General features: G+C 36.0%; 1 protein-coding gene across 6 annotated transcripts in view; it reads right to left on the reverse strand.

The window, feature by feature from the left end:
- Positions 1 to 1,556: 1,556 nt before the first annotated feature.
- Positions 1,557 to 27,290, reverse strand: part of LOC149529515 (ARM repeat superfamily protein) — a 116,067-nt gene continuing 90,333 nt past the window's right edge. Inside the window, exons 10-12 of one of the 6 annotated variants that reach the window (XR_016358306.1) lie at positions 2,495 to 2,616; positions 2,167 to 2,278; positions 1,557 to 2,017 (exon numbers count right to left, since the gene is read on the reverse strand). Coding sequence is in view for 2 of the 6 variants with exons in the window: in XM_089807905.1 (XP_089664031.1) it covers positions 2,527 to 2,616 (90 nt within the window). In the remaining 4 variants the exon portion in view is untranslated. Of the gene's footprint in view, positions 2,039 to 2,146; positions 2,617 to 27,290 lie in introns of those variants that run through there. The other 5 variants (XR_016358305.1, XR_016358303.1, XR_016358302.1 and 2 more) reach the window with 5 other exon arrangements.

Raw genomic sequence — 27,290 nt, forward strand, 5'->3', positions numbered from 1 at the left:
TTCCCATTTTTGAAAATTTCCCATTGGGACCAAACCTAATATTTCATTCTATGAAGATTTTTCAAAAACAATATGCCCATTTCTATGAACTTTTTATGCTACTATATCTGATGTGTTATGTGAAAGCTCCAAGGTTTAATCTACAATGATCGGACCAACCCAAACCCTAGGTTATTCCTCCAAATTGATTCCATTCTATTTTACTAGACTAGACCCCCTCTACTATTATGTTATTTAAATAATTTAAGTAATAACTACGTAATTTGACCAATAGGTCGATATAACCATGTAAAGGCTATTTCATCGAGCCCTACATTAATTCAAACCAAGCTCTAATTGTGATCTAGATTGCTTCCATTAAGATCTTCCCTTGTGAGTCTCAATTAAACTAGGTTCTTCATATAGTTAAGTCAAATCAGAGACCCAAACCATGACCCTTGGCAAATTTGTGCCAAATTTAGGGAATCAACTTTATAGCTAACAATAATATTATTTTTATTTTAATAAATCGTTAAAAATCTAACCAAAAATACTTTTTAGTTTCAATTGAGCATGAGAGATACAAACCTACCATACAATATCATTAACCTGGTCCAATTTGTGAGTGGCAAAAGTAATTGACAACAGTGATACTCTTTGTTAAGAGTAATATGATCATTTATATTTAGTTTGCACTTACAGAAGCGTCAGTGTATCCAACTTAAATTGTTATCTTTAGCATTAGACAATTGGCATTGAGTTATCAATTATCAACTAAGTCATCTTTAATTTTCTACAACCTGTACAAATAATGTATTCCTCGAAGAAAGCCAAAAGAATATAGCTCTAAAAAGGAACAAAGATTGTATGTGTGTGTGTGTGACTCTGTGTGTGGATCTCTATCTATGTGTGTCTGTGTTTGTGTTTGTGTGTGTGTGTGTGTGTGTGTGTGTGTGTGTGTGTGTGTTGTGTGTGTGTGTGTCTGTCTCTGTGTCTGTGCACACGTGTGTGTGTGTGTGTGTGTGTGTGTGTGTGTGCGTGCGTGTTCGCATGTGTGCGTGTGCGCGCGCGTGTGCGAGTGAGACAATTGACATTGAGTTATCAATTATTGGCTAAGTCATCTTTAATTTTCTACAACCTGTACAAATAATGTATTCCTAGAAGAAAGACAAAAGAATATAGCTCTAAAAAGAAATAAAGGCTATAAATTAAGACTGTGTGTCTGTGTTTGTGTGTGTGGGGCTATAAATTAAGACTTTGTGTGTGTGTGTGTGTGTGTGTGGAGGGGGGGGTGTGTGAGTGTGCATGTGCGCGTGTGTATGTCTCTGTGTGTCTGTGTGTCTATGTGTTAAATTGAATATGCAATGCTTTAGGTTTCTTTTATTTTGAGTGCAGAATAAACTTTAACACCAAAATAGGCTTATGTCACTTCTAAATACCCAATTGCGTAGGCCAATTAGCATGCAACCATATGTGGTCTCGCTTGTAACCCTAGAAAACATGCCACATCTTTCTTGATATTATGCACTTTTTTATCGTCTCTTACAAGTGACACTGCAGTGATCTATGACCAGAAATTAGATACAATAAAAGATTTAATTTTTTATTTTCCTCATTTCTGGGGAGGTTTTCTGTCAATATAAACTTGGACCTTTTAGTAGCCGTATTGTTCCTTTCTGGGATGCTTAGGTTGTTTCACTAAAATTATTCTTCTGCCATAACAAAGGACTAATGGGAAAATCCCAAATTTAATAGGTCAATAGAACTAAAGCCCGTGATATAAATGGCAGTTCATGTTTACCACAGTTTACAACTTCCTAGAAATAAGTTACATGTAGGTGTCCTAAGGGGCTTAACGCTATGGACTTTTGCAAAAAGCATATAAAAATGACTATCTGAGATATGATCAACTAGGCAAAATCTTTCCTTTCTAAACTACAGTTTGGCTCTGGTATTAACATTCTTGTCTGATTCGAGAATTTCAATGTCCAGTGAATAGGATTCAATCATAGTTTCTCGTCGCTGTGAGTCAGCCTGCCTGCATATTTACTAAATGGCCCTGTGAGCTGAGAAGTGTCAATGAAATGTGATAATACCGAGTAAAAGACATTCAAAACACAAACTTGTTCTACAGATCAAATGAGATCAACAATGCAGATGATACACATTTAAAGCAGAAGCATTTACCATTTGAACCAATTCAAGAAAAGCTCCAATCAAGTCAATTGGATACCAGGCAATCTTGTTGCCATCCCGAATATATATCCCCTCTGAAATGATTCGCTGTTTTGTTTGTTTACTGTTTCAACAAAAGCTAACAGGACTGTTATATTGCATGGCTTGAAAACAATGTATGAAAACTATTGAATGAAAATCCTCTAATATCAAGATATTCACATATTGATTAACAAGTACATGAAAATCAATTGCCACAAAAAATTGTCAAGAAAAAACATGCTACGCATTTCATTTACACTTAAGAAATCTTGGGATGCTGGATGGCGATTTAGCTCACTTTTTCCCAAATTTCCCATGTAACAATCATAATTACAGTACATCAATAAACTTTTGAACTTTAGTTTGGGCTCGTTCTTTTTCTTCTGGTCCATCCAAGTCTCCAATATTGTCATGATACTCCTGAAGAAAAATTGATATGCAGGAATGACCCAATAGGAAATTAATTAGTGATAACTATGAATAAAGTAGGTAAAGAATGCTAAAATAACCAACATCTCAGTATAATATAAAACAAATCATTAAGCACTGCTAAAATACTAACATCTCAGTACAAAACAAAACAAAATGGTCATCACAAATCAAGCAGCCAGGAGAGAAAAAAGTTCTGAATATAACACTATAGTTTAGCTTCTATTAACCAAAACTCAAAAGCAAAGGAATCTAAATAAATAGATAGTATAGCTCTTAACATTCAGTCCACAGGTAAGGTCTTCCATGGCTTCTATTGCAGTAAGGTCACAAGGCAGCATCCTGCCATAGGTTCTGCATAGCTTTAGCACATCTGCATCATATCCATATCTGCATATCAGCACACTTGAGACCACAGAAACCTTGTCTGCAGCATCTGCCCACTTAGCATAAACCTTATGCCAGTCCAATGAGAACACAAACTAAGTGCTGCATCATGACCATGCCAACAGCTTCAATTAATTTATCTTCCGCTGGAGTCGATTCTATTCGCAGTTCTTACTGTTTGTATTTAAATTACCATGCACTTGAGAAAGATGTATATTTAGTATTTACAGTGCTCAATCTCTCCTATGAACATTGTTCCATAGAGTTCTGGGGACACAAGATGGGGGAACAATGGGGATAGATTTCAGAGATGTGGGGATCATGGACCCAAATTTGGGGAAAATAAGGGTGCTTCAGTTCATAGAGAATATATATATATATATATATATATATATATATATATATATATATATATATAGAGAGAGAGAGAGAGAGAGAGAGAGAGCTACAAAACATGGTCCCAAAATAAATTTTATTTCTTGTTCTTTAAAATAGAGTGGGGGTTAGGTTTGGAGGCAGAACTAATGGTGAAGCTAAGGAATCTGACCAGTCTGAACCCTGAAGGCTGCATGGTTAAAGACAGGAATATCATCATTCTTGAATCTGTTTAATTATTTTATTCTCTGTTTTTAGAAACTCAACCCAGCAGTTCGCAGAACTAAAAATGGCAATTGTTAAGAGAGCACACATCCAAGTATCAGTCAACAAAAACAGTAACAGAAGTTCAGATTCAATAAACTATATCGTCTCCAATGCCTTGTAGGCATTCCTTCTTTCTTCCAAGGTCAGCCATCACGTTGTCTTTATGTTCTGAGATTTCCTTGATAAATTCAAACGACTTCTAAAAGACCACCATCCCTTCCAGAGACATCAGGCACCACTTCATGTCCCCAGGAGGAGGGAACATCTCTGGGATATCCCCAGAGTCTTTTCCTTCAAAAAGAAAGGCTTGTAGCTTTGCGCTGGTGGATGTTGAAGTTGATGAAAGATCAACCTCACGGCTCCCAAGAATCACCTACATGCAAACACCTGTCACAGAAGAGAGAAGAAAAAAGCTATAGAGGCTAGAATTGCCAGATCCATAGATGAGACATTCTTGATGAGCAAAAAGAGAAATTGCTATTATCAAAAGTGAATTAATCTCATTGAATGTTTACAATGAGAGATTGTTCTTATAAAGGACATTAAAACCCTAAAAAAGTCTAACCTAGGTTGCATCATAATAATTAATAAAAGAATTAATTATAAGACGCCTAAAGTTAGCTTAAGTAGACTAAAGTTAATTAGAAAATGTCTAATTACTCTAACAGTGGAGTCATATCAATCTATGCTCTAAAAATATTCTACAACACAATGTGAGGTGAAAATGCTGCATTGGGACCAAAAATTGCAGAAGGGTTCTATATTAGGATTAACAAGACAGAAATAACAATTACATGCAAATATAACCAATATCAAAAAATAATAATGCACACATAAGGGAACACAAAACACAAAGATTTAACGTGGTTCACCCAATCCCTGGGCTACGTCCACCAAATAGCGAGTTCAATATTCTTATTATCCAGTGATTACGACTTGATTACAATCTGCAATCCCTTATAGCTCAATACCGCTACAAGAAGCTACAATCTCATCATAAATTATGAAATCCCTAACCCTAAGCCATTTTAGACAAGTTTTTTGCCACTTTACAAAATTAGGGTTAGAATAAGTTGTCCAATAGAAAAATAGTAGTCGACGCCTTTTACAATAATAAAGTCAGTTGAGCCCCAAGACCCCACAAAGGGCGCTGCCCCCAAACCCCCGCAGTAATAATCTGGGGGTAAACCACACCAAATAAAGTGGGAGAAATTAACCTTTGAGTCTAATTAGGCTACACATCACAACATTCTATGCTAGAGCTACAGTAGCATCAACTTCTAAATCAGTTGGTGCAACATCTAGTAGTGGAGTTGGCAATTACCCAATGGTATCACAATCTCAGTGTTTGCTACTTGTCCTCCTAGTCTTGCTCAAGCTAGATCTAAATAGTTCCAAATCATTTTTTTGGAGAATCAAGCATTGGGCTCTTTCCTCTGTCAACTCTTTCCTTCCACTACTCAGCGCTTCTTTTCTACTGCTTGAACCATTCAAGCACATGTTTGTGTTCTTGCGCATAGGTAACAGGGGAGTTTAAAAATATTGCCAAGAAGCCCCTTGAGGTACCATTATCACTTAGCTTCCAAACAAGGTTTGCTGAGAACATATGGCAACTTAGATGGCTCACATTTTAATTTTTTTGGATTTCCACTCATTTAAATACACTTATCTTAAAAAAACTTGGATGTCAACTTAGAAGATTGGGCAACTTGCATAAGTGGGACCTGTTGATGTGTGTTTTATGACCGCACCAACAACAGAATAAAATGCCAAGGTGTCTTATCCTCTCTTGGGAAAAATCCCGTGTATGCTAAGATTGTGAAAGATCACACAAGTGATCCAAGGGTTCTTTGTTGCCAGTTCTTGACTTGTGGATAACCTCAATGGTTGATGTGATATGCTAGTATCACAAAGGGACAGAATAAAATGCCAAGGTGTCTTACCCTCTCTTGAGAAAAATCTCATGTATGCTAAGATTGTGAAAGATCATATAGTTTGATCCAAGGGTTCTTTGTTGTCAAGTCTTGACTTGTGGATAACCTCAATGGTTGATGTGATATGCTAGTATCACAAAGGGACTTACATTCGAATCACCGTTCACTTCTTCTATAATGTTGACTAGAACTCCGTTGCAGTGCCTCTCCCATTTGATTTTTGTAAGTGTCCTAATGGATGCAACCTTGATGATCTTGTTTTGTGAGTGATCATGATTGGGACCCGTGAGTGGTTGTAATGTCCCCATTTGTTACCAGCATCAAAATTTCAAGGGTTAGCCTAATATTGGATCCTCGCAGGCTAATGAGGATGGTTGGAGGGTCTTCTGAGGATTGATTCATCTCCAACATTCAACGATTTATGGCTTTGGCCTTCGTTCGATATCATTTGGACTCCATTTGGCATATTTGCTATGTATAGTAAGTCGAGTATTAGAGACAGACCCATTCTATTATTTGAAAGTGTATTTGGTCACATGGGGATTTATGAGGAGAGATTCCTATTTCAAATGGCATGGCAATCAAACAAGTGTTTCAAGAGATATTAAAGTTCAAGTGACTTAAGTGATTTATTTAAATATTTTAATGTTATTATAAAGTTATAAAGTAACTTAAGTGACTAAAAGACAAAATTGGCTTCTAATCACACATTGCCTAGTTGTTTGTGCCTTCCCTCATATCGAGGTTATAAAGTGTGGCGCTACATTTGGATTGACAAGACGAATATATGTTATTTTCCAAAATCCTAAAGGTTGCTTGAATGTGACTGGATATAAGAACGAAACCCCTTAAGGAAAATAGTGACGTTGGATGCAAACCTAGTACTCACATTTGCATTTTCAGAACTAAGATTCAAACTGATATATGTATATTGAGCTACAGGAAATTAGAGTTTCAGACAACAGGAAGAAGAACAGGTCAGTATGCTTGGACGGTAGGCAGGGAGGAAACCATTGCGTAGCAGACGAGGAGCATATTGCGTGAGTATCACTTCATGGTTACAGTTATGTCTTGTCAGTGATTTTCCTAGCTCCAAATAGCAGTAGCAGAACTCGTGATACAGGGGAGTATTTGGACGGCAGCTTAGACTCTCTCCTCAGTAAATACTGCACGCAGATACTTTCACTCTAGTAGTGACAGAAGGAGTTAACAGTAGGAACAGCACACAGTGGGTTGAAGGTAACTGCCAGGATGACTAAGTCTCATAACAGTGGTTCACAGCACAATACAAGGGCCTCCAGTCTTCCAAACACCGGCTAACAGCAACTGTGGAAAAATCAGGATAGTGAGACCTCGGGTCATTACCATCACGACAGGGCAGTTCCAGTACATAATGTGGGTAAGGGAGTGACTGGACGTTGGCAGTTCCAGGGAGAAGACCATTGAGGAGCATGCCAGTTTGCAGTATACAGGTTCCTTTATTATCTTATCTGTGTTTTTAATACCATATGTTAGTGCATTGAACATTAATAATGTGTGTGAACTCTCAGTATTTATTTCTCCATAACCCATGATAGACAAGTATTGTTTGGGGTCTGCTGTAATTGAGGATTAATATAAATGCAGTACTGCTATTTTCTGAGTTGATCACACTGTATACAAATTCCATAGTTATATTGTTATTTATTCTGGAGTCCTACTATTTACAGCAGCGTCAGAGCTTAATACCAGGATTACATTCCAACTGTTTGACAACATACCTCAGGTCAAGATTTAGTTCATTTTAATCATATTAAGACCGGATCATTATAGTGGTCTACACCCTTGGGGTGATTTGATTTATATTGTTGCATTAACTGGTTGTGAAGCTGTTTGACTTTGTCGGATGCTTGGGGATATGCAGATGTCACCAGCAGGACTGACCACTTTGTTTGTTGATAACAAAGACGTTATCAAGTTAGCACGGAATCTAGTCTTCCATGAACGAACCAAGCATGTAGATGTTCACTGACACTACATACCGTAGTTCGTTGAAGACGGGATAATAAACTTGCAGTATGTTCCTACAACAGATCAGACTAGACATTTTCACCAAGCCTCTTGGTCCAGATAAGTTTGTCGATTTCAAAGGACAGCTTGGTGTAGTGGATAGATTAAAAATTAAGGGAGGGTATTACGATAATAGATAGTTTTTATTTATATTTAATGGTTATCTATTGTAATCTATCGTAAATATTAAAATCTTTCTAATATTTAGTTAGCTCTTAGTTCTCTACTAGCCAGAATAGAATGATTCTATTCTTGACGATCATTTCCTAAGGAAACATCATTTATTCATTTGTATTTATTGATCTATTGATCTCTATTAATATATCAAGCAAGTATTTTACCAATTACTTCCCTGTAATGTCCCCTTTTTAGCATTCATAGCATGATGTTGTCGTTAGCCTATTTTCCCCACGGTCCCGTAGGCTAACCAGGACATTAAAGGGACTTAGAGGCCATTTGGCCTAGATAGTTTCAGTTGCAGGTCTATCTGAGGGGTTTTGAGGCAACTTTGGGCATACTTATTATTTATAGTAAGTCATCTTGGATATGGTCGGACATCCAGTGGCAGCGGTATGTCGATGGTAATTGTTTAAAATCGACAAGACTTGTTTATCATTGATAAGATTTGTTATGCATTGATAAAGCTATTTTATAAAGTTAAATTTAAATATTTAACTTTATTAATGCATAGACTATAGTTTGTGGGAAATATTTAAATTAAAAGAGTCTCCTTTATTTTATAACACATTGGAGACACAAGTTACATAAAGGGAGTTATCTTTTATCCCACATTGAAAAAATGAAAGATGGAGCTCTTGTGAGAACACTATAAAAGAAATGGAAGAGCTTCTTTTTAGCATGGTTGGAAATATCAAAGAAATTGGGAAATTTTTTGGAGATTGTGTCTCAATAGTTTGAAGGACGAAATCCCTTCAAGCTGGAAATCTTGATGCCATTGAAAGATATGGTCTTGAGATTCAATAGGGTAGCAGTCTGAAAAAGCAGATATGAAAAATCAGTCCGAAAAAGCGGAACCAAAAAAGCAAGCCAAAAAAGCAGTCCAAAAAAAGCGGAACCGAAAAAGCAGTCCGAAAAAAGCGGAACCGAAAAAAGCAGGCCGAAAAGCAGACTGAAAAAGCAATTCGAAAAAGCAAATCGGAAAAGCAAAGCAGAAGGGGCAGCATTGAAGAAAATTATTACAGCCATCTACAACCAGGTTCCTTTATTAGTATTGTTTTTAGGGTGTTATAGGTTTCAGCTGTAAGTGTGCATTATACCAGCATTATCATTTTGTAATCCATATAAATGCCAAAAGTCTTGGCCACATTTCATGAGCATTGTATTAGAAATTTCATTGCAAATTAAGAAGATAATAGTTGCTAGTGTCATTTAAGCAATTCAATATTATTATTTATCAGCTAATTAGTTTGCACACCAACTGTTTGTAAAAATGCCAGTTGGCTGTAGGTGTTCATTTCTCATGCTTAGATCATATAAATGCACTGAATATTGTCAAAATTAGTAGCAAACTCATGTTAGGCCATTGTGTAGTCCATTTGGAGTCTTCTAGCACAAGATTCTCATTGATGCAAATTGAAAAAGAGTCATTTAAAGCCAGCTAAAAAACTGTATCAGTCATACATCCCTTGCATGTGAATTGTTTGATGAAATTCCTTGAGCTTTCATCAGCATTTTTTGAGAGCAGATTTGAGGAGAGCCATTACAGTGGTATCAGAGCTTGCTTGCAAAGTGTTTGACAAAATGTCAAACAACTGAAGTATAAGGATTTTTGGTGTTTGAAGAAGTTATAACCTATTGGGGTTATTGCAGTGGTATCAGAGCTATAAGTCCTGCCATCCTGTGGAGGTCTTATTGGGAATTTGGAATAGCCAGATAGAGAGAAAATGTTTGACAAAATGAATGCCGGTCCAGATCAGGGAAAGGAAAGATTCTTACAATTATTAGACACCTTAGCACGGGGACAGCGATCACCAGAGCAAAGAGCACAGGAACAGAGTCAGAGATTTGAGCTTATGATGCAAATGATGGCTTGTCAAATGGGGTTGAATGCTAATGTGGGTGGAGGAAATAATCAGAATGGTAATAATCAGGATGGGGCACATAATGGAGGTGAACAAGTTGGGAACAATTTCAGTCATGCACCCCAGCAAATTAGGACAGTGAGTTCGCGGCCCATGATTCCCATATTTCCTCCTAGAGCTCCAGAGCAGCCCGTACCAGAGCCCCAGATCACTGATATACAGGACCAGCTGAGGAGAGATTGGGAAGCCGGAGGTCCAGATTTTATTGTTGCAATCACCTTTAGGGAGTATATAGATGTGCGGATGAAGCATATGCCACGTGGACATGACAGGAACCAGAGCTATGAGCTACAAAAGAAAGTAGGGAAACTTCAGTTACCATATTATGATGGCTCGGGGAAGTCTACAGCAAGAGCTTGGGTTCAAAAGCTTGACACATACTTTCAAATGAACCCTATGCTTGAGGAAGAAGCTATTAAGTATGCAGCAATTCACCTGGATGGGTTAGCACACGAGTGGTGGCATCATGGTATGGTCACTATGGGTCATGCACACATTACCTCATATGTGGAGTTTACGGAGAGACTGATTGAACATTTTGATAGGCCTAAGGATCGTACCTTCCCTATGACAGGCATAAACTTGTATGAGGAGTTTAACAGACATGCTGATTCAATACAGGGAGACATCAGCACATCTTCAGGTAATGGTTTATCTACATCATCTTCACAGGCAGAAGGGGTTTCAGATGTTGCGCAGGTTGAGCCAGTTGCATCAGAAGGTGATATCACAGGCACACTGGATTGCGTGATTGACACAAATAGTGATTCCAATACAGTTGGGCTGGATGAAGTTACAGCAGTTGAGGATACTGTCATGTTTGAGGATAGTACAGTTGATCAGAAAATGAGCATTCAGGACTTTGCAGAAAATGAGTATCAAGCACAGTTGGATGCTTCTTCACATGAGATAGAGGCTAGTAGCTCTTCACTTGGTTTGGCAAGCCAGCTGAAGACAGGGGACAAGGATATTGTCGTGGCTTTATCTCATCATGACAGGATGCATGGATTGATTGAGAATCACATTTGGATGATTCAACTGCAGGAGAGACAAAAAGGAGTCACAACAAGTTCTTCTTGTGACGACTTACAGCAAATCAAGGAAGGCATGGAGGCAATGAAGCTAAGTTACATACACTTACTTTCAGATCGCGATCATCTCCTTAATCTTGCAAGGATCTATTTAGATGCATTGAAGAAGAAGGAGGAGGAGGTTGACCGATTTTCTCATGAGCTGGAGGATACTCGGAATTCTTTGGTGTGTATTCAATTGGCTCTCCAGGATTCTAAGAGACATGTGGACGAGCTTTGCCTTGAGGTGAGCTCAGTTCAGGAGTTAGCGCATATAGTAGGGACTCAGTTTTCTTTTACAGTCAGGTCACATGTTGATGATTTCTCAGAGATGACAGAGTTTACAGGAGAGTCCCAGGATCTGAGTATTACAGATAATAGCTATTCTGAGGTTACTCCTTTGCACAGTGTACCAGGGATAGAGTATAGTTGTTCGACCAATTGGCACAATCATGTGTCTAGTCAGCTGAGAGTTGGCAAGCGAGACATTGCTATTGCGTGCGAACATTTTGATGCTGCTCGCCAGTTGTTAGCAGTTTATGGATGGGGTTCTCCTACTAGTGATGAGCAGGGAGGCAGTTATCTTTCTTTAACAGAGATCCACTCTTTATGGGAGGCTATTCGGATTCTGAGACAGAATTATATACAGTTGGTAGCCGACAGAGATTATCTTACGGAGTGGGGGAGTACAGCATACGAAGCATTATTGGCCAAGGAAGATGAGGTGAGTGAGCTTACTCAGCAGCTCAAGGTGGCTTCTGAGATTCTTGAGAGTACACAGTTGGCTTTCGAGGAGTCACAATTTCATTTGGCTAAGGTGACCATGGAGTTAGAGCGACTACAGTCTTTACCAGATTCTGTACAGTCACAAGCTGTGGTGTCTGGTGATCCGAGGATGTCCATGGTCGAGATTGTCAAAGACAATGGCGATGGGAATGCATCCATCCTTGATACTAACATTGGCATATCAGGTTCGTTCCCACTAGAGTTAGGATCAGTTGAGTTGGGTGCTGCAGCAGATTGTTGTGGTATGCCTGACATGGTGGTGGCCTCTAGTACTGATGGCATGGAGACTAGAGATGTTGTATCAAAGATCATGTGTGATATTGGTGAGCCGACAGTTGGCATGGTTCCTGCTGGTAATACTACTCCCTTGGTGATGTCTTCGGAGGTAGTAGTCAGTTCCAACATGGTTAATGATCGATTGCAGTCTAAGCCACTGACTAAGATTGGCGCATTCTATCGGCATTACACTGTGAGGTATGCTCATCAATTTACCTTTGATGACCATGTTGATGAGATGATGATACAGAGATGTACTTTGGTTCCTAGTGCTTGTCATCAATTATGGGACGATTTGACGTCTCGGGATGAGAGTTGTGATGGGCATGACATGGTGATAGGTTCTGCGGTTGACAGCTTGATAATACATGACTTAGAGCAGGAGTTTGGGAGTGATGCTTCAGCGGTGGTTGTTATTGATTCTACGCCTTTGGCTATGACATCTCCTGACTTAACTAGTGATCAGTCATAGTGGGTTGTATCACTTGTTCATGGTGAGCTGTTGACTGAGGTTGGTTCTTTTTATCAGCATTATACTGCAGGGTATGTACATCAGTTAGCATTTGATCCTTGTGTTGAGGAGTTGATGGCAGGCAAATTTGGTTTGGGTTCCATTTCTTGCTGTTTATCTTGTGATGTCTTTTCACCATCAGCGGTGCATGGGAGTTATGGTTATGAGACAGTGGCCGGTGATCTGCAGAGTTGTGTTGACTGCAGGAGTTGTGTAGCGTGTGAATTCTCCATACTTGGTGCAGTTTCATTCGGGAGCGTTCACCATTGTTGCAGAGTTGGATTATACATTCCGTATAGGCCAGTGGGATGCGTTGATGACATTTACTATGTTGGCAGCTTGATTTGTCCATTTTACTTGGGTTCTGATATTCTAAGAGTTTGTGTCTCATGGGTTTCTGACTGTGGCAGTTGTGATTTTGGAGTTTGGTTGAGCTGTAATTGTCAATTTGATTATGTATTCCTCTTGGTTAATTTTCAGAGGTTGTTGCAGAAGCCTATGTTGACTGACAGCAGTATAGTTCATGACTACATTTGGGATCCAGGTGGATTGATTGGGTTGTTGCTCGACCATTGCTTGGGGACAAGCAATTTTGGGAAGGACGGACTGTAATGTCCCCTTTTTAGCATTCATAGAATGATGTTGTCGTTAGCCTATTTTCCCCACAGTCCCGTAGGCTAACCAGGACATTAAAGGGACTTAGAGGCCATTTGGCCTAGATAGTTTCAGTTGCAGGTCTTTCTGAGGGGTTTTGAGGCAACTTTGGGCATACTTACTATTTATAGTAAGTCATCTTGGATATGGTCGGACATCCAGTGGTAGCAGTATGTCGATGGTAATTGTTTAAAATCGACAAGAAGACTTGTTTATCATTGATAAGATTTGTTATGCATTGATAAAGCTATTTTGTAAAGTTAAATTTAAATATTTAACTTTATTAATGCATAGACTATAGTTTGTGGGAAATATTTAAATTAAAAGAGTCCCCTTTATTTTATAACACGTTGGAGACATAAGTTACATAAAGGGAGTTATCTTTTATCCCACATTGAAAAAATGAAAGATGGAGCTCTTGTGAGAACACTATAAAAGAAATGGAAGAGCTTCTTTTTAGCATGGTTGGAAATATCAAAGAAATTGGGAAATTTTCTGAAGATTGTGTCTCAATAGTTTGAAGGACGAAATCCCTTCAAGCTGGAAATCTTGACGCCATTGAAAGATATGGTCTTGAGATTCAACAGGGTAGCAGTCTAAAAAAGCAAATACGAAAAAGTAGTCCGAAAAAGCGGAACCGAAAAAGCAGTCCGAAAAAAGTGAAACCAAAAAAGCAGTCTGAAAAAAGCGGAACCGAAAAAAGCAAGCCGAAAAGCAGTTCGAAAAAGCAAATCGGAAAAGCAAAGCAGAAGGGGCAGCATTGAAGAAAATTATTACAGCCATCTACAACCAGGTACCTTTATTAGTATTGTTTTTAGGGTGTTATAGGTTTCAACTGTAAGTGTGCATTATACCAGCATTATCATTTTGTAATCCATTTAAATGCCAAAAGTCTTGGCCACATTTCATGAGCATTGTATTAGAAATTTCATTGCAAATTAAGAAGATAATAGTTGCTGGTGTCATTTAAGCAATTCAATATCATTATTTATCAGCTAATTAGTTTGCACACCAACTGTTTGTAAAAATGCCAGTTGGCTGTAGGTGTTCATTTCTCATGCTTAGATCATATAAATGCACTGAATATTGTCAAAATTAGTAGCACACTCATGTTAGGCCATTGTGTAGTCCATTTGGAGTCTTCTAGCACAAGATTCTCATTGATGCAAATTGAAAAAGAGTCATTTAAAGCCAGCTGAAAAACTATATCAGTCATACATCCCTTGCATGTGAATTGTTTGATGAAATTCTTTGAGCTTTCATCAGCATTTTTTGAGAGCAGATTTGAGGAGGGCCATTACAGTGGTATCAGAGCTTGCTTGCAAAGTGTTTGACAAAATGTCAAACAACTGAAGTATAAAGATTTTTGGTGTTTGAAGAAGTTATAACCTGTTGGGGTTATTACATTCCCGTAGTAGTTCTAACTATGCCCCACTGAAAACTGATGTAGTTCTTTGGTTTTGGTCTAACAAGAATATAACATTTTTTAAAAACTTTCAAATATATAGAATGCAAATGCAGAGCACGGGCTAAATTCTAGACGTAATTGCTGCAGGAGCAGCTACAGAAATAATTTTTTTGTATTGTTTATCGGGGGTACTTATATGTTTTAGGGCATATTTTATCATTTTAGGGCATATTTTAATAGTTTTCTATCACTTAGTAAATAATTGATGTTTAGGGCACATTTTAATGTTTTAGGGCAGAATTTGATGTTTTGTTAAAGGATTAAACAAAACATTTACGGGTCTGGTGGTTGCCAAAAACAGTTTTAACTGTTTATCATTGTTTATATATTCTCTCCAAAGTCGATCGTTGGCGAGAGGAATTTTGATTGGAAGAAGGCTGAGATATTGTGAAGATTATTTGTACTCTGCCCTGAACAGATGAAATAAATAACACTGTAGTGCTTTCTTGCTACTTGGTTTTTATTTGGTTTACACTGCAAATTGATTAGGGATGCATATCATATCTATTGGTTTTTGAATAAAATAGCAGTAGCATTGTTTTTTTTTTGTGTAGAAGTTATTGTTGCAGGAAGCCAGACTCACACAAGAATCTCTAGAAGTTAATTTGGGCAGTAATACCTCTTGCTTGCATAAACACCATGTGAAGTGGCCTGAGTGTGGTGAAGAGCGGGTAGGAGGAATGTACAGTATGTTCTCTATGGTCATTTGCAAGAATGGGCTACAGTTTGAAGAGACATGTGTTTGGTAAGGCAGAATCCCTATGTGCTTGCCATGAATGAACACATGTAACTTGTAAGGTGCTGTTCATATTTGATGTTTTTTTTTTTTTTTTTCTGTAATCTTCTCCAATTTCTTCTTTCCATCCAATTTTGAAGCTATTATAGGCTTTATAATTGTTATCTCCTCATCAGTCATGAATGCAACTAGAAATTAATCATACAAATAGGCTGTTAATTGAATGACAACAGCAGCATATTGAACTTTATTATTTTTTACAAGTCCTAATGATTATGAGATATGGCATTGAATTAAGAATCCTAACAGCAATATAAAGAAACATGATGGCATTCTTGCTTCTATACTTGTATTCACCACTTTGAAGAAGTGTATCTAATGCCTTAACAACGCTGGCATTTCAAAAAGTGATACGTTGGCCACTAGGAGAGAGGCATTTGGCCTCCAATTGGCACACTTAGGCTGCAGGAACTGTTTTCTGCAACAAATAACCCTCAAGATTCTTTCAGCTTGTCTTCTTTTGCTATGGCGTCTAATGTAATCAGATTATATGCACCTTAACATAAGCAATTTGGTCAAGAGATCATCATTTGCTTGGCTGAAATAACTAGTGATTGTAGCAGCAATTATTCCTAGTCACAAATGCTTGTAGTCTGATTTATAATTGCAGCAATAATTTATTTAGGGTCTGCAGCTGATTAACCTTCAAACACATGCTCAAACCATCGTCCAAAATCTTCTAACTTCACCAATTAAGCTCAAATATGACCACTATATGTAGCCAACCCTTACAACAATCTTTAATTGGTTTTTCACAACCTCTAATAGCTGAAATCAATGAGATTTTTCATTTCGAATGATCAAATATGGTTGAAACCCAAGTTAGTTCCTTCACCCAAAAAGAAGTTCAACAAAGCACAAGTCAGACATCTACAAGAATTAATTCTATTTGCTTTTTGAAACCTTGGGGTGAATAGTGGTTGTACTGTGTATTGTTTGTCCTATTGCACTTGACTAGGTTCCTACAGCAGTGTTTGCTCAGGTGTTTGACCACATTGACTTTTATGTTTATGATGTTATTGCGAGATGATTATTTGAGATCATGTGTTTTATTGGGCCTTATTTGGTGTTGAGTAATTAGTTATTATTTGCATTGTTGAATGCTAGAATAATTGGAAACGAGTTATCCATACTGAATTCATTGATTTATGTACTACAAATATTCATCTTGTCTCTTTCAGTAATTTATGGAAAATGGGCTATTTAAATGAAATTAATTAGATGCCTCAGTTACATGATTTACGTACTTATTGCTTCAGCTATGATATATTGTACATCTACACTTGATTATGTTCGTTTATTGTGCAAGACTTATATCCCCAACAGTGGCACATGGAGTTAGTGTTCAGACCTTTCATGCTGAGCCAATATCGTCCCTGTATGGGCAATGTATCTTTTATGGTTATTTTAACCCTCTGCTAATTAGTAAATCCGGATTCATAATCCATTATGTGATTAGACCCATGAGCGTGTCTGTGCATTTAGGATTCCATCGTCGTTGTCGAAAAGATTAAATTAAATGCTATTTTAATGGCTTATATGGATTTTATTTATTTGATTTAATATTTATTGTATTGCCACCTGATTTGTCGTAGTTAAAATCCAATTTGATTGGAATTGCTTGATTTATGGGGAGTGGGAGATTAAGTCTTCTTATATTATAGGTTATTTGGAAAATTAATAGTGTTAGAACTTTTTACAATATACACTTGTGAATTGGGTTTTGGAAAGAAATTGCTCAAACCCTCTATGTGGGCTTTTCTTGTTTTGTTCAATAGGAGAGATTGGTTCGGCAGATTGACGCGAGAGTGGTATCATTGAATCCGTAGCGGGGAAATCTACATTTGTTGAACATTTCATAGAATTCAGCGATCAATTCTTTTTACAGTTGTGTTTTCCCTATTTTCCCTCTTGGCTGCGAAGTAGGGCTTTCTCATTTCTTTATTTTTGCTTCATTTAAGCTTCCGTTTTGGATTGATATTTGGTTGGAGGTTGAGAACTAGTGTTCCCCTCCATTTTCATATGCTAATTCAACCCAGTTGGGCAAGAATAAATAAATGTGGGTTTTTATGTTTTAAATTGAAAGTTTTTGTTAGGTTATGCTTCTCAAATTTGCGTGCAAGCTTGAAACACGATTTTATTTGATTTTTGGGTGTTTGATCCCCATTTGGGAAATGGGCTTTAATTTTGTCGATTTTCGACAATGTTGATTTTTGTGCAATTTTTGCATCGCCTCATTTTGCATGCCGCCCAATTTTCTTGGGTATTTCTTGGCACTTGTTTTGGTCATGGATTTGGAATATATGTTAGGATTCAAATCTGACCATAGTTTTACTTTACCATCATTGGGACTCGTGTAGGATCCATGCTCTTGGATTTAGGCCAATTGAGTGAGTTCATGATGCTTGGTGATTTGTTGTCTTATTGGAATTCATGTTGAATCCGTACTCCAAATGAGTTTGTTATACTCTTATCATTGTTGCATTTCTCATATACAACACTTGCATTCATATTGGGTGATTTGGATACCCCTTTTGCGAGTACCTAATCCCTAGATCTTGGCATTTCGTCTATGGAATGGATAGGATTTGGATGTCAATTTTGGACATCCTCTTAACGTCGTTAATATTAAATTGAACTTGTTTGAGTTAATCACTTAGGAACTTTGGATTTGGGCCTTAAAACGAACCCCAATTATGATGTTAGATTAGATCTTGAGATGAACCTTGTATGAGTAATTCTTGTTGTGGAACTAGTCGTCTTTGTAAGTGATGAACACTTGAGGATCTTTGGCGGTTTGGTTATTTGTCTTCCATTGCGATCTCTTTTATGTTTGTAGTTGCATGTATCTATGCTTTATCTTGAAATATATATATATGCTAGTCCTTGTTTATCCTTGTTTCCAAGGATATCTGGGCAGGGCATTACATTTTTCATCGGATATTGCAATCTTGTGATGTTGCTTCTTTGAATGACACAACTGAAATGAACTGAAATTGAAGGGAAAAGGGTTAGAAGGACCAACATCTAATCCTAAGGGCAATAATATCAATAGATAATGCTCCAGTGGACAAACTCCCAATAACCAGGCTCTGCTTCGCCAAGATCAATAATTCCACAAGAATTAGTGCAATCTTCTAAGAATTATGCAAAAAAAAATCACATCACACATATTCACAAGCATTTTGAACAATGATTGTTGAAATATCCACATAAAGGTGGGCTCAACCTAACTTTGCATGATAGCTTACAATCAATAAACTACCAAAAGTATGAGCCAAAGAAATTCATCAGACACCATTATATTTTGTTACATTACAATTTTAAGTGCTCTGTTATATTGTTCATTAAAATTTCAAAATTCATCGAGGACGACGAATCACAAGGGGGAGGGTATGTTACAGCCCAATTTTTGGCTCCATTTGGAAAGTTCATACAACTGCTGAAGTATCATGTGAAGTCTGTTGACAGGTAAAATTAGTTACAATCATGTGAAATGGTAAGCTGGTTAATCGTTATAATCTCTTATAAAGTTGGCATGCTAGTTAACCGTTATGATGATATTTTAATGTTATTTCCGAAAGTTGGTTATTAATCATGAATGCACGAGAATTGAAAAGGCGGTTAGCCATTATGATTGTTGATGATTAATAACTTGTTATGATAATATGATTTAATTGTGGACAATCTCTTTGTAGGGAGCACATCAAAGGAGTGGAAGCATTATCAAAAAAGAATTGGACACAGGGGCACCACCATCACTGGGCAAATAGGTATGAATCTTGAATCAACATGGTTAAGGGTAAACAACTAAGCAAGCGAGAGTGCACGTTGGACAATACCATGAGCTACTTGGTCAAACATCTAAATATATAGCTATCATTATCAAAATTCATGTTCAAAACCATTACCTTTGTTGTTCTATGATGGCATCTCCATCATACGCATATATGTATATAAATGTATGATACACCATGATATTAAATCTCTAGTTCATCTCTAGTAACATATGTATAAATATATGCATGCATATTTATTGCGAGGATAAGAGGTTAAAATAAATCATAATTCTCTGAATTATGCACGTATATAGATATGCGTATTTTAATAAGTATGACCTTGGACATAATAATAGTATGATGACGTCATTTTGAAAATAATATATATATAAAAGTATAATTTGGGTTCTCTTCTTTTAATAACTCTTGAAAGGAGCCCATTGATAATTGTTTTAAAATTATAAAATCTCTATGAGAGACGTTGAATACATTTGGCGCCTCTTCCTTTTAATCGGTGAATTCAATAAAACTAAGGATCTTGTTCTTTTAAAACTGCCGCGGCATCATATTTAAAACTCTCTCATTGCCGAGAACGGTAGTCAACCTTTCTTCCCTCTCGACTTCTTTACATTAAAGTATCGAGCTTCATCTATCTGACAATTCTTACAAACCAAATTGCTAGCATTGTTCTCTATTGTTCAAACGGCTTGAGCTGAGAACGACAAGACTTCCTGAGCCTCATTGATCAATGATCAGGTTATGTTTACTTCCATTTCTTCTTATTCAAAAATCGATGCCAGAAACTTTCTCGATAAATATAAATCTGCCATTGTTCCTCAACCATTTTATGCTCAATGTTAAAAGCAAAGTACGAGTACTCGACTCATGTCTGCTGTTACATCCCAATTTTTGACCTGATTTAAAATATAGCCGTTGAGACACATGAAGTCAATTGACAATTAATTTGGTTATAATCCTGTGAAATGGTAAGATGATTAGTTGTTATAATTTCAAAATGAAGATAACAAGCTAGTTGATCATTTGTCACGAATTCATGGAATTGAGAAGATGGTTAACCGTTACAATTAATTATGATTCAATAATTTATTATGATAAAATAATTTAATTGCGGAGAATTTCCTTGCAGGAAACACATCAAAGGGGTGGAAGCATTGTCAGAAAAGAATTAGGCACGGGCATCACCATCACTGGGCAGATGGGTTGAGGACCTAGCGACTTGAAATAGGATACATCTATGGGACCCACATGAGCTATTTCAATAAATAAATTGAGAAACATAAATAATTAAGTTAAAATATAAAACATACCTTAAAGGATTTAAACGATCTTTCATCGTATTATTATTATAAATATTTATATACGTACATATAGATATAACAATGAAATGGCATCATTATATTATAATAATTTAATAAATTGATGTCACCTCATTAATATATTTACTTGTACTTATATAAATATAAAATAATAATAATATTCAAACTATAATCTTCCAACTTTATTTTTCGATTTTAATATTCTTTGTTTTTAACCGATAAACACTTCGCACGATAAATTGGCAATAATCAAATTATAATCTTTCCAACACTTTCTTCCAACCTTTTTAATTTCCTTTCTTTTGTAATCGGTTTAAAATACTTGGTGTTTTGAATAAGCAAATAATATTTTAAGTTATGGAAGCGAAGACGTCATGGCTAGACCTTATAAAATGGAAGTCGTGAGAGGAGTCGAACACCTTCTTTTTGCATTTCCGGATTCTCTCTGCTATTGTTTTCAATTCTCCTTGCCTCTCTAACACCAAACTCTATTCTCATTGCCAGTTTTTACTTCCATCGATACCCCTGCAATTATCAAATTTTAACCTTGATTCAGACAGCGATTTTACCCTTTGCCATGTAGGTATTTCCAGCTAGGAATTAGAGGTATAAGTGTTGAAGGTGACGTCTTCAAGCAACTGGAGGGAAACCGGTCTCAAATCAAATTATAAGTTTCAAACAGCTCCGCACTTCATCAGGTCATGTAATGCCATATCAACATCATTTTATAACAGCCAGTTAGATTCACAAGATTCGTTCTTTTCCAGATTTATCTCAAGGCTACAATATGAGTTTACTGCATACTCCATGTTCCTTGTTATCAAACCTCTTCTTTTAGCTTTCAAATTCCATAACAATAGATTGCAAGTTATATTTGATTTTCTATAGCAGTCGGCTAGGCTCAAAAACTTCCTTCTTGTTCAGGATCACGTTTTAAGATTTTTTGTATAATCCATGTCATTGATAATGATTTTCTTCAGAACTTTCATATTTTTTCAGAATTATCTTAAAAAAGAGTCAAATAGTATCTCTTATGGGGGAGTTTTCCAAATGCAATAAAACTTGAAATAGAAAGTACAATAACATCGAATTTCATAGCAGCAATTCTCAACATTTATCATGATGATATCTAGTTTGATATTTATAGATTGACCTCCTTTAAATTTAACCTTGTTCATGGCAAGTGAAAGCCAAGTAACCATGGTATGGATCCGTAAATTAGCACACCACTGGATATTAGAAACAAATTCTAGAATCCTTTAAGAACATAATCATGTAATCACAAATTGTGAAATGTTGGATGCATGTAATCTTCTTGTATAATTGACAAAACTAGTTGTTCTGAGAATTCCAAACACCTGGGAATCACCTAGCTGTGTAGCCAAGGAAATGGGTGATGAGGTGAGAGAAAGGAATCTGCAATAACATGAAACAGTATCAGTTATGACATATCAATGTTTATCATTTTTAATAAGAATTATTTAATAGCTCATGCATGATCCTATTAATGTAACTTCTGTTGTCGAGTCTAGTGGTGTAGTTAGATACCGGGATGCTCAATAGAACACAGATGATCCAAGTCCAATTCTAGGTAAGGAGGGTCTTTCTCCAAAGAGATTGTATGGGGATAAGTTATGGTCTAAGGTCGGATGGTTAAGCCCCTGACAATGTTTCACCTCTCCCCAAGTTGTCGGCTGTACAACAGACAAAGATAAGCTATTCATTCAATTGTTGTCAAAAACAGGTATTGTTACTTCTATGATGTACATGCAAGATAAGGTAAGAATAATTGAGTTATATCATTGTTATAGTTATTTTACATTTAGATGCGAGAGATTGATTTATCTGATGAATTGATATATCAAACTTTCATTTATATGAATAATAAATATGAGCATATCTTCTAATCTTGAGTTATTGCCACAGTTAAGCAATTGGAAGGAAAGAAATGATACAATGGTATCTGAAACCCTAAATGATATAGCGGTATCTGAAGCCCTAATTGATTCAGTGGTATCGAGAGCCCTAATTGATTCAATAGTATCTGAAGCCCTAACTGATGCAGTAGTATCTGAAGCCCTAAATGACCCAATGGTTAATCGATGCCCTAATTGATACAGCGGTATGTGATGCCCTAATTTTATATAGTGGTATTTAATGGTAATCAACACTTGATTTTGATATAGTAGTATTGAATGATAGGCGTTATATGATTTTGTTGTAGTAGTGTTTGTGGACTAATCTGGGTGATTGCAGAAGCCTGCTTACAATGATTTATCAGTTCAAATTTCACGCTATGAGGATTTTAATTTCTATGGTAATTCATTAATGGTATTTTAAGTTCTTAATTAAGAAATTTTGTCTCACTAATTTTAACGGTAAATCTCATTCACATGAACATGACTGATATAACTGCCTTCCTATGAAACTAAGTAATAACTGATTTTCTATGAGTATGTTAGTTGTTAATTAAGACCCAGGAAAACGGGTTGTTACATTTGCCGTCTTTTATTGTTTCCTTCACCTCGATTAAATGCCAACTGTTTAGAATTTAAATGAGTCAGAATGCACAAGCGTGACTCTCATAAAGAACAGATCTATGTATGTTTGTGAAACATCTTAATTTTATGACTTCTAATTCATCAGAACAGCTTACTGTCAAAATGGTTTGATCTCATGTTTTTAGCTGAGAGTCAGCAATATACTACTAATGGAGGAATTTGATGCTCAGCAGCATAATCAATCACCAAGGATTCACCGTGGTTGGAAGGACCAACGAAAGAGGGTGAAGAGGTGGAGGAAATCCCTGCAAATGGAAGAATAGAAATCAGAACTATTAAAGCATGATAAAATATATAATTAAACTCTAAGAACTTTCAAGTAAGCTCATGTTTGTCCAAAGTATACTCGGCTGTTGAGTTGAGTGGTGGAATCAAGTACCAGGATGTTCAGTGAATGGTCAAGGTGATCCATGTCTATTCCGGGTAGGGAGGGCCTTCATCAGATGAGATTAAGAGGGGATATTTTGAGAGTCCGCGATTGGGAGGTTAAGCCCCTAACAATGTTTTCCTCTCCACAAGATGAAAAGACATGCACCAAACAAAGATGAGTTATGCATTCAAACATTTGTTGGTAACAGTCATTTCTAATTTTATGATGGTTTTTGCAAGTAGAAGATATGATGGATTGATCTACATCATTGATTCAATTATTCCTTTGATAAAAGCAACTTTTCTCGTCAATGTAATTGGTAACTAGTTAGACTGGTTGATCTTCTAACTAAACATGGAATATATTTATATGCAAGAGATAGGTTTATCTGATGGATTGTTATTTCAGTCTTTCATTTATGTTAATAATGAATATGAGCGTATCTTCTAACCATATGCTATTGACATAGTTAGCAATAGGAAGAAAAGGAATGATATAGTGGTATTTGACACCCTAAATGATACAGTGGTATTTGATGCCCTAGATGATATAGAGGTATTTGATGGTATTTGTCATTACACTAAAGTGGTATAGCGATTTGTTCCTTAAGCGATATTTATGGACTAACTAAGGTTTTGCAAAAGCATCTCTAGACGGATTTCAATTTTGAATTCTACGATATGTAGATTTTAAATTCCTTGTTAAATTCGTTGATGATGTCTTCAATTATTACTTATGAAATTTTCATTTAACTGATTGTAACCATTAATCTCATTCACAAGAACGTATTTGTTATAACTATCTTTCTATGAATATATGAATATATAAGTATTAACTATATTTCCTTGATATGATATGATGTTAGTTAAGACCCGGGAAAAGTGGTTGTTACACATTTATCCATTGAAACCAAAGCACTTTATCAAGCAAATCTATTCTAAGTGAGGGAATTAATGAAACCATGCAAGCACCAAATTACTTGATAGCAACAATCTCAAGATTCACTACCTTATAAATGAGAAATGAGGCCTTTATATAGGTCCTCAAATACAACGAGTGACATAAATCAAAACAATAACCGATCGCCCCAAAAAAAATTTAACACAGGAGCCTTAGTTAGGGTTATGGCAAGAAGAAACTACAATTGTTTCACAAGGTCTACACAAACCAATAAAGAGAAAACCACTTCCTTAGTGGGGTAATAAATGCCCACAATGCATCTCTATTCAGCAGAAGAGTGAGGCAACATGAATGCCCACTACAAATTAAATGCTTTGTCTTCACTGATTAGGTTATTCTTGATTCCCTTCCTTAAATGCAATGAACTTTGACTTAGGGGTTTTTGACAAGCTGGTGGAGATGATAAGGTACCGTGTCAGCATGTTGAGTGCCATGAAGGCTGGAGTCTTTTCTAGCTGCATTATTTCATAACCTGAAGAGCCACAATTATACTGAGAAGGTGGGGGGCTGAACCAATATAATAACTTTTCCAATTTAAAACTTTTATCCAAACAATTGCCTCAATAACTTCAAATATGGAAATCAACAATTAAGCACATGAACACAATGACACAATGATTTACGTGGAAACCCAATATGAGAGAAAACCACGACAAAATGATTGTTTTATATAAACTTGTTTTACAATGTTTTGTAAGCACCAACCTACTAGAGGCACCAACCCCTATGTTTATGAGCACCGACTCACTGGAAGCACCAAAACTTGTGCTTTGCAAGTACCGACCTACTGGAAGCACTAATTCCCACTGCTTGTCTTCGTGAGCACCAACCCTTTATACACAAATTGTTTTTCCACTCTTACTATGTTGTTCAACTGATGATGGATAGTTTCTAAACCCTTCTAATCAATTAACTCTACTCTGTATATTTCATTGATCTGCTATATTTCCTCTTATCTCATGCCTTCTATTTATATATTTACACACAAGATATATTTGTAAAAGGTTTCCCTTTCACATATGCTCCAAACTGTAGTAATGCGTAATCTATTATCACTGCTTTAACACATTTACAGTAATTTAATTATATATATAAAGTATATATATCAGATTTGATAAATCTGAATATATACATATAATTATATCTATATTTACTCATCTTTTATTATTCTGATATTTTTCAATCTTCACTCCTCTTTTACTCTTCTTTTCACCACTTGTTCTCACTTATGCTTCTTGCTTCTCTTTATCCATTATACTCCCATCTTTGTCAATGATTCACTCTCTATTTCTATCTGTCTTATGATCTTTCACATGAGAGTTGTGACTTTTCATTACTAATTATAACTGAATAATTAATATATGGCTGTCTTTCACTTACAATAATTTCATTGTTTAATGCTTCACACATTTTTGTCTTAGAATACTTCCATCACCACTTAGATTAATTAACCTTTGAATATATTAGTTCTTCTTCCTTTATGTTTATAGCGGCCGATCCCTATTCCAATGTCGCTGTTCTTATAAAAGTTTGCTCCATTGTCAACTTATACCTGCTTGAATAATATCTTGATTTATTGCATAAAATAGGTTACACCGCTTCATATTATTTCTGATGTTTTCCATAGCACTTTATTATTTGTTTCCACTACTTATCACTGTCCATCTATGGAATACATTGGCTGTATATAGATACCTGTTATATATCGTATACACGAAAAGCGTTCAGTCAAGATGATCTGTTCATTTATTTCCATCTTTTTTGTTGATTAAATTTATTGATTCCTCCTCGTCGGCTACTTATATGCTGACTGAAAATAAGGATGACAAATCAAAATGATTTCATTATTTTCTTCTATCATTTCTTTTATATCTAGCCGTACAAATTTTTCATTATTTTTCTGTAGTTTATTAGAAAACAATACTCTTATATGAGCGCTGCACATACAACGTGGCTATTTCATTTCTTCAGAAGTATGGTTGACTTGTTTGATGACTGGGCACTACTGCTCAGTACTTGATACCTCCAAACATCGCTACTTCAAAGATTAATATATCGACTTACTTTTTTTGCTGTTTATCATTGCCATTCATACTGCACAGTGTCGTGTCTTCCATCAGACTTCCATTATTTTTATAGTGATAATTTATCATGTCACTGCATACGAAATCGCTGTAAATGCCCATTGCTAAGTTCCATCAGATAAAACGGATTTATCTTATCTTATTTTAGCTTTTCTTTTTTGTCTTGATCACCAATTAGTATGCAAATATGGTATGGTATAATAATGTAAGTCTCATATAATCTTCGTATAGCCAAATTTCTTGCACCATATATTGCTGCTCCTGTTTATTACATATGCGTTGATGACATCTTCAAAGCACGAGCAGGCACCTCCCGATTTGAGCATTATCGTACTCTTGCTTTAGTAATTCATATTTATATTTTGCATTTGAATATATATATATATATATATATATATATATATATATATATATATATATATATATATATATATATATATATATATATATATATATATATCATTGCATACATATCACATTGCTGCTATCTGTTTCTCAGCTTCAATATTAATCAACTCCTTATATTTGACTTCAATAACGACTTCTTATTCATACCTTTCACATTGACAATACTAACTCTTAAAGTTTTCTCCATTACTCATGAAAATCTTTGACATCAATGACAATACCTTCATCATAACCCACATCCAACTTAGACTACTCCTTTAGAAACCATCTCTGCTTGAACATTTCCATCCTTCCATGTACTAGTTTGGCAATTTATAATTTGGAATACCTTCATAATAAGGATATTAGAGGACGTAGTGAAACTTCCTACAAAATAGACATGCTAAAAATAGAAATATCCAAAAAAGCAACTATGTCAAGACATTCAAAATTCCACTATTGTTTTTTTCTGGAAGATTAATTCTCATTCACACTCGACCTAATGAACACAG

This window comes from Cupressus sempervirens, chromosome 11 (genome assembly GCF_028749045.1).
Source record: "Cupressus sempervirens isolate cs-2001-9-10 chromosome 11, ASM2874904v1, whole genome shotgun sequence".
NCBI classification, from domain to species: Eukaryota; Viridiplantae; Streptophyta; class Pinopsida; order Cupressales; family Cupressaceae; genus Cupressus; species Cupressus sempervirens.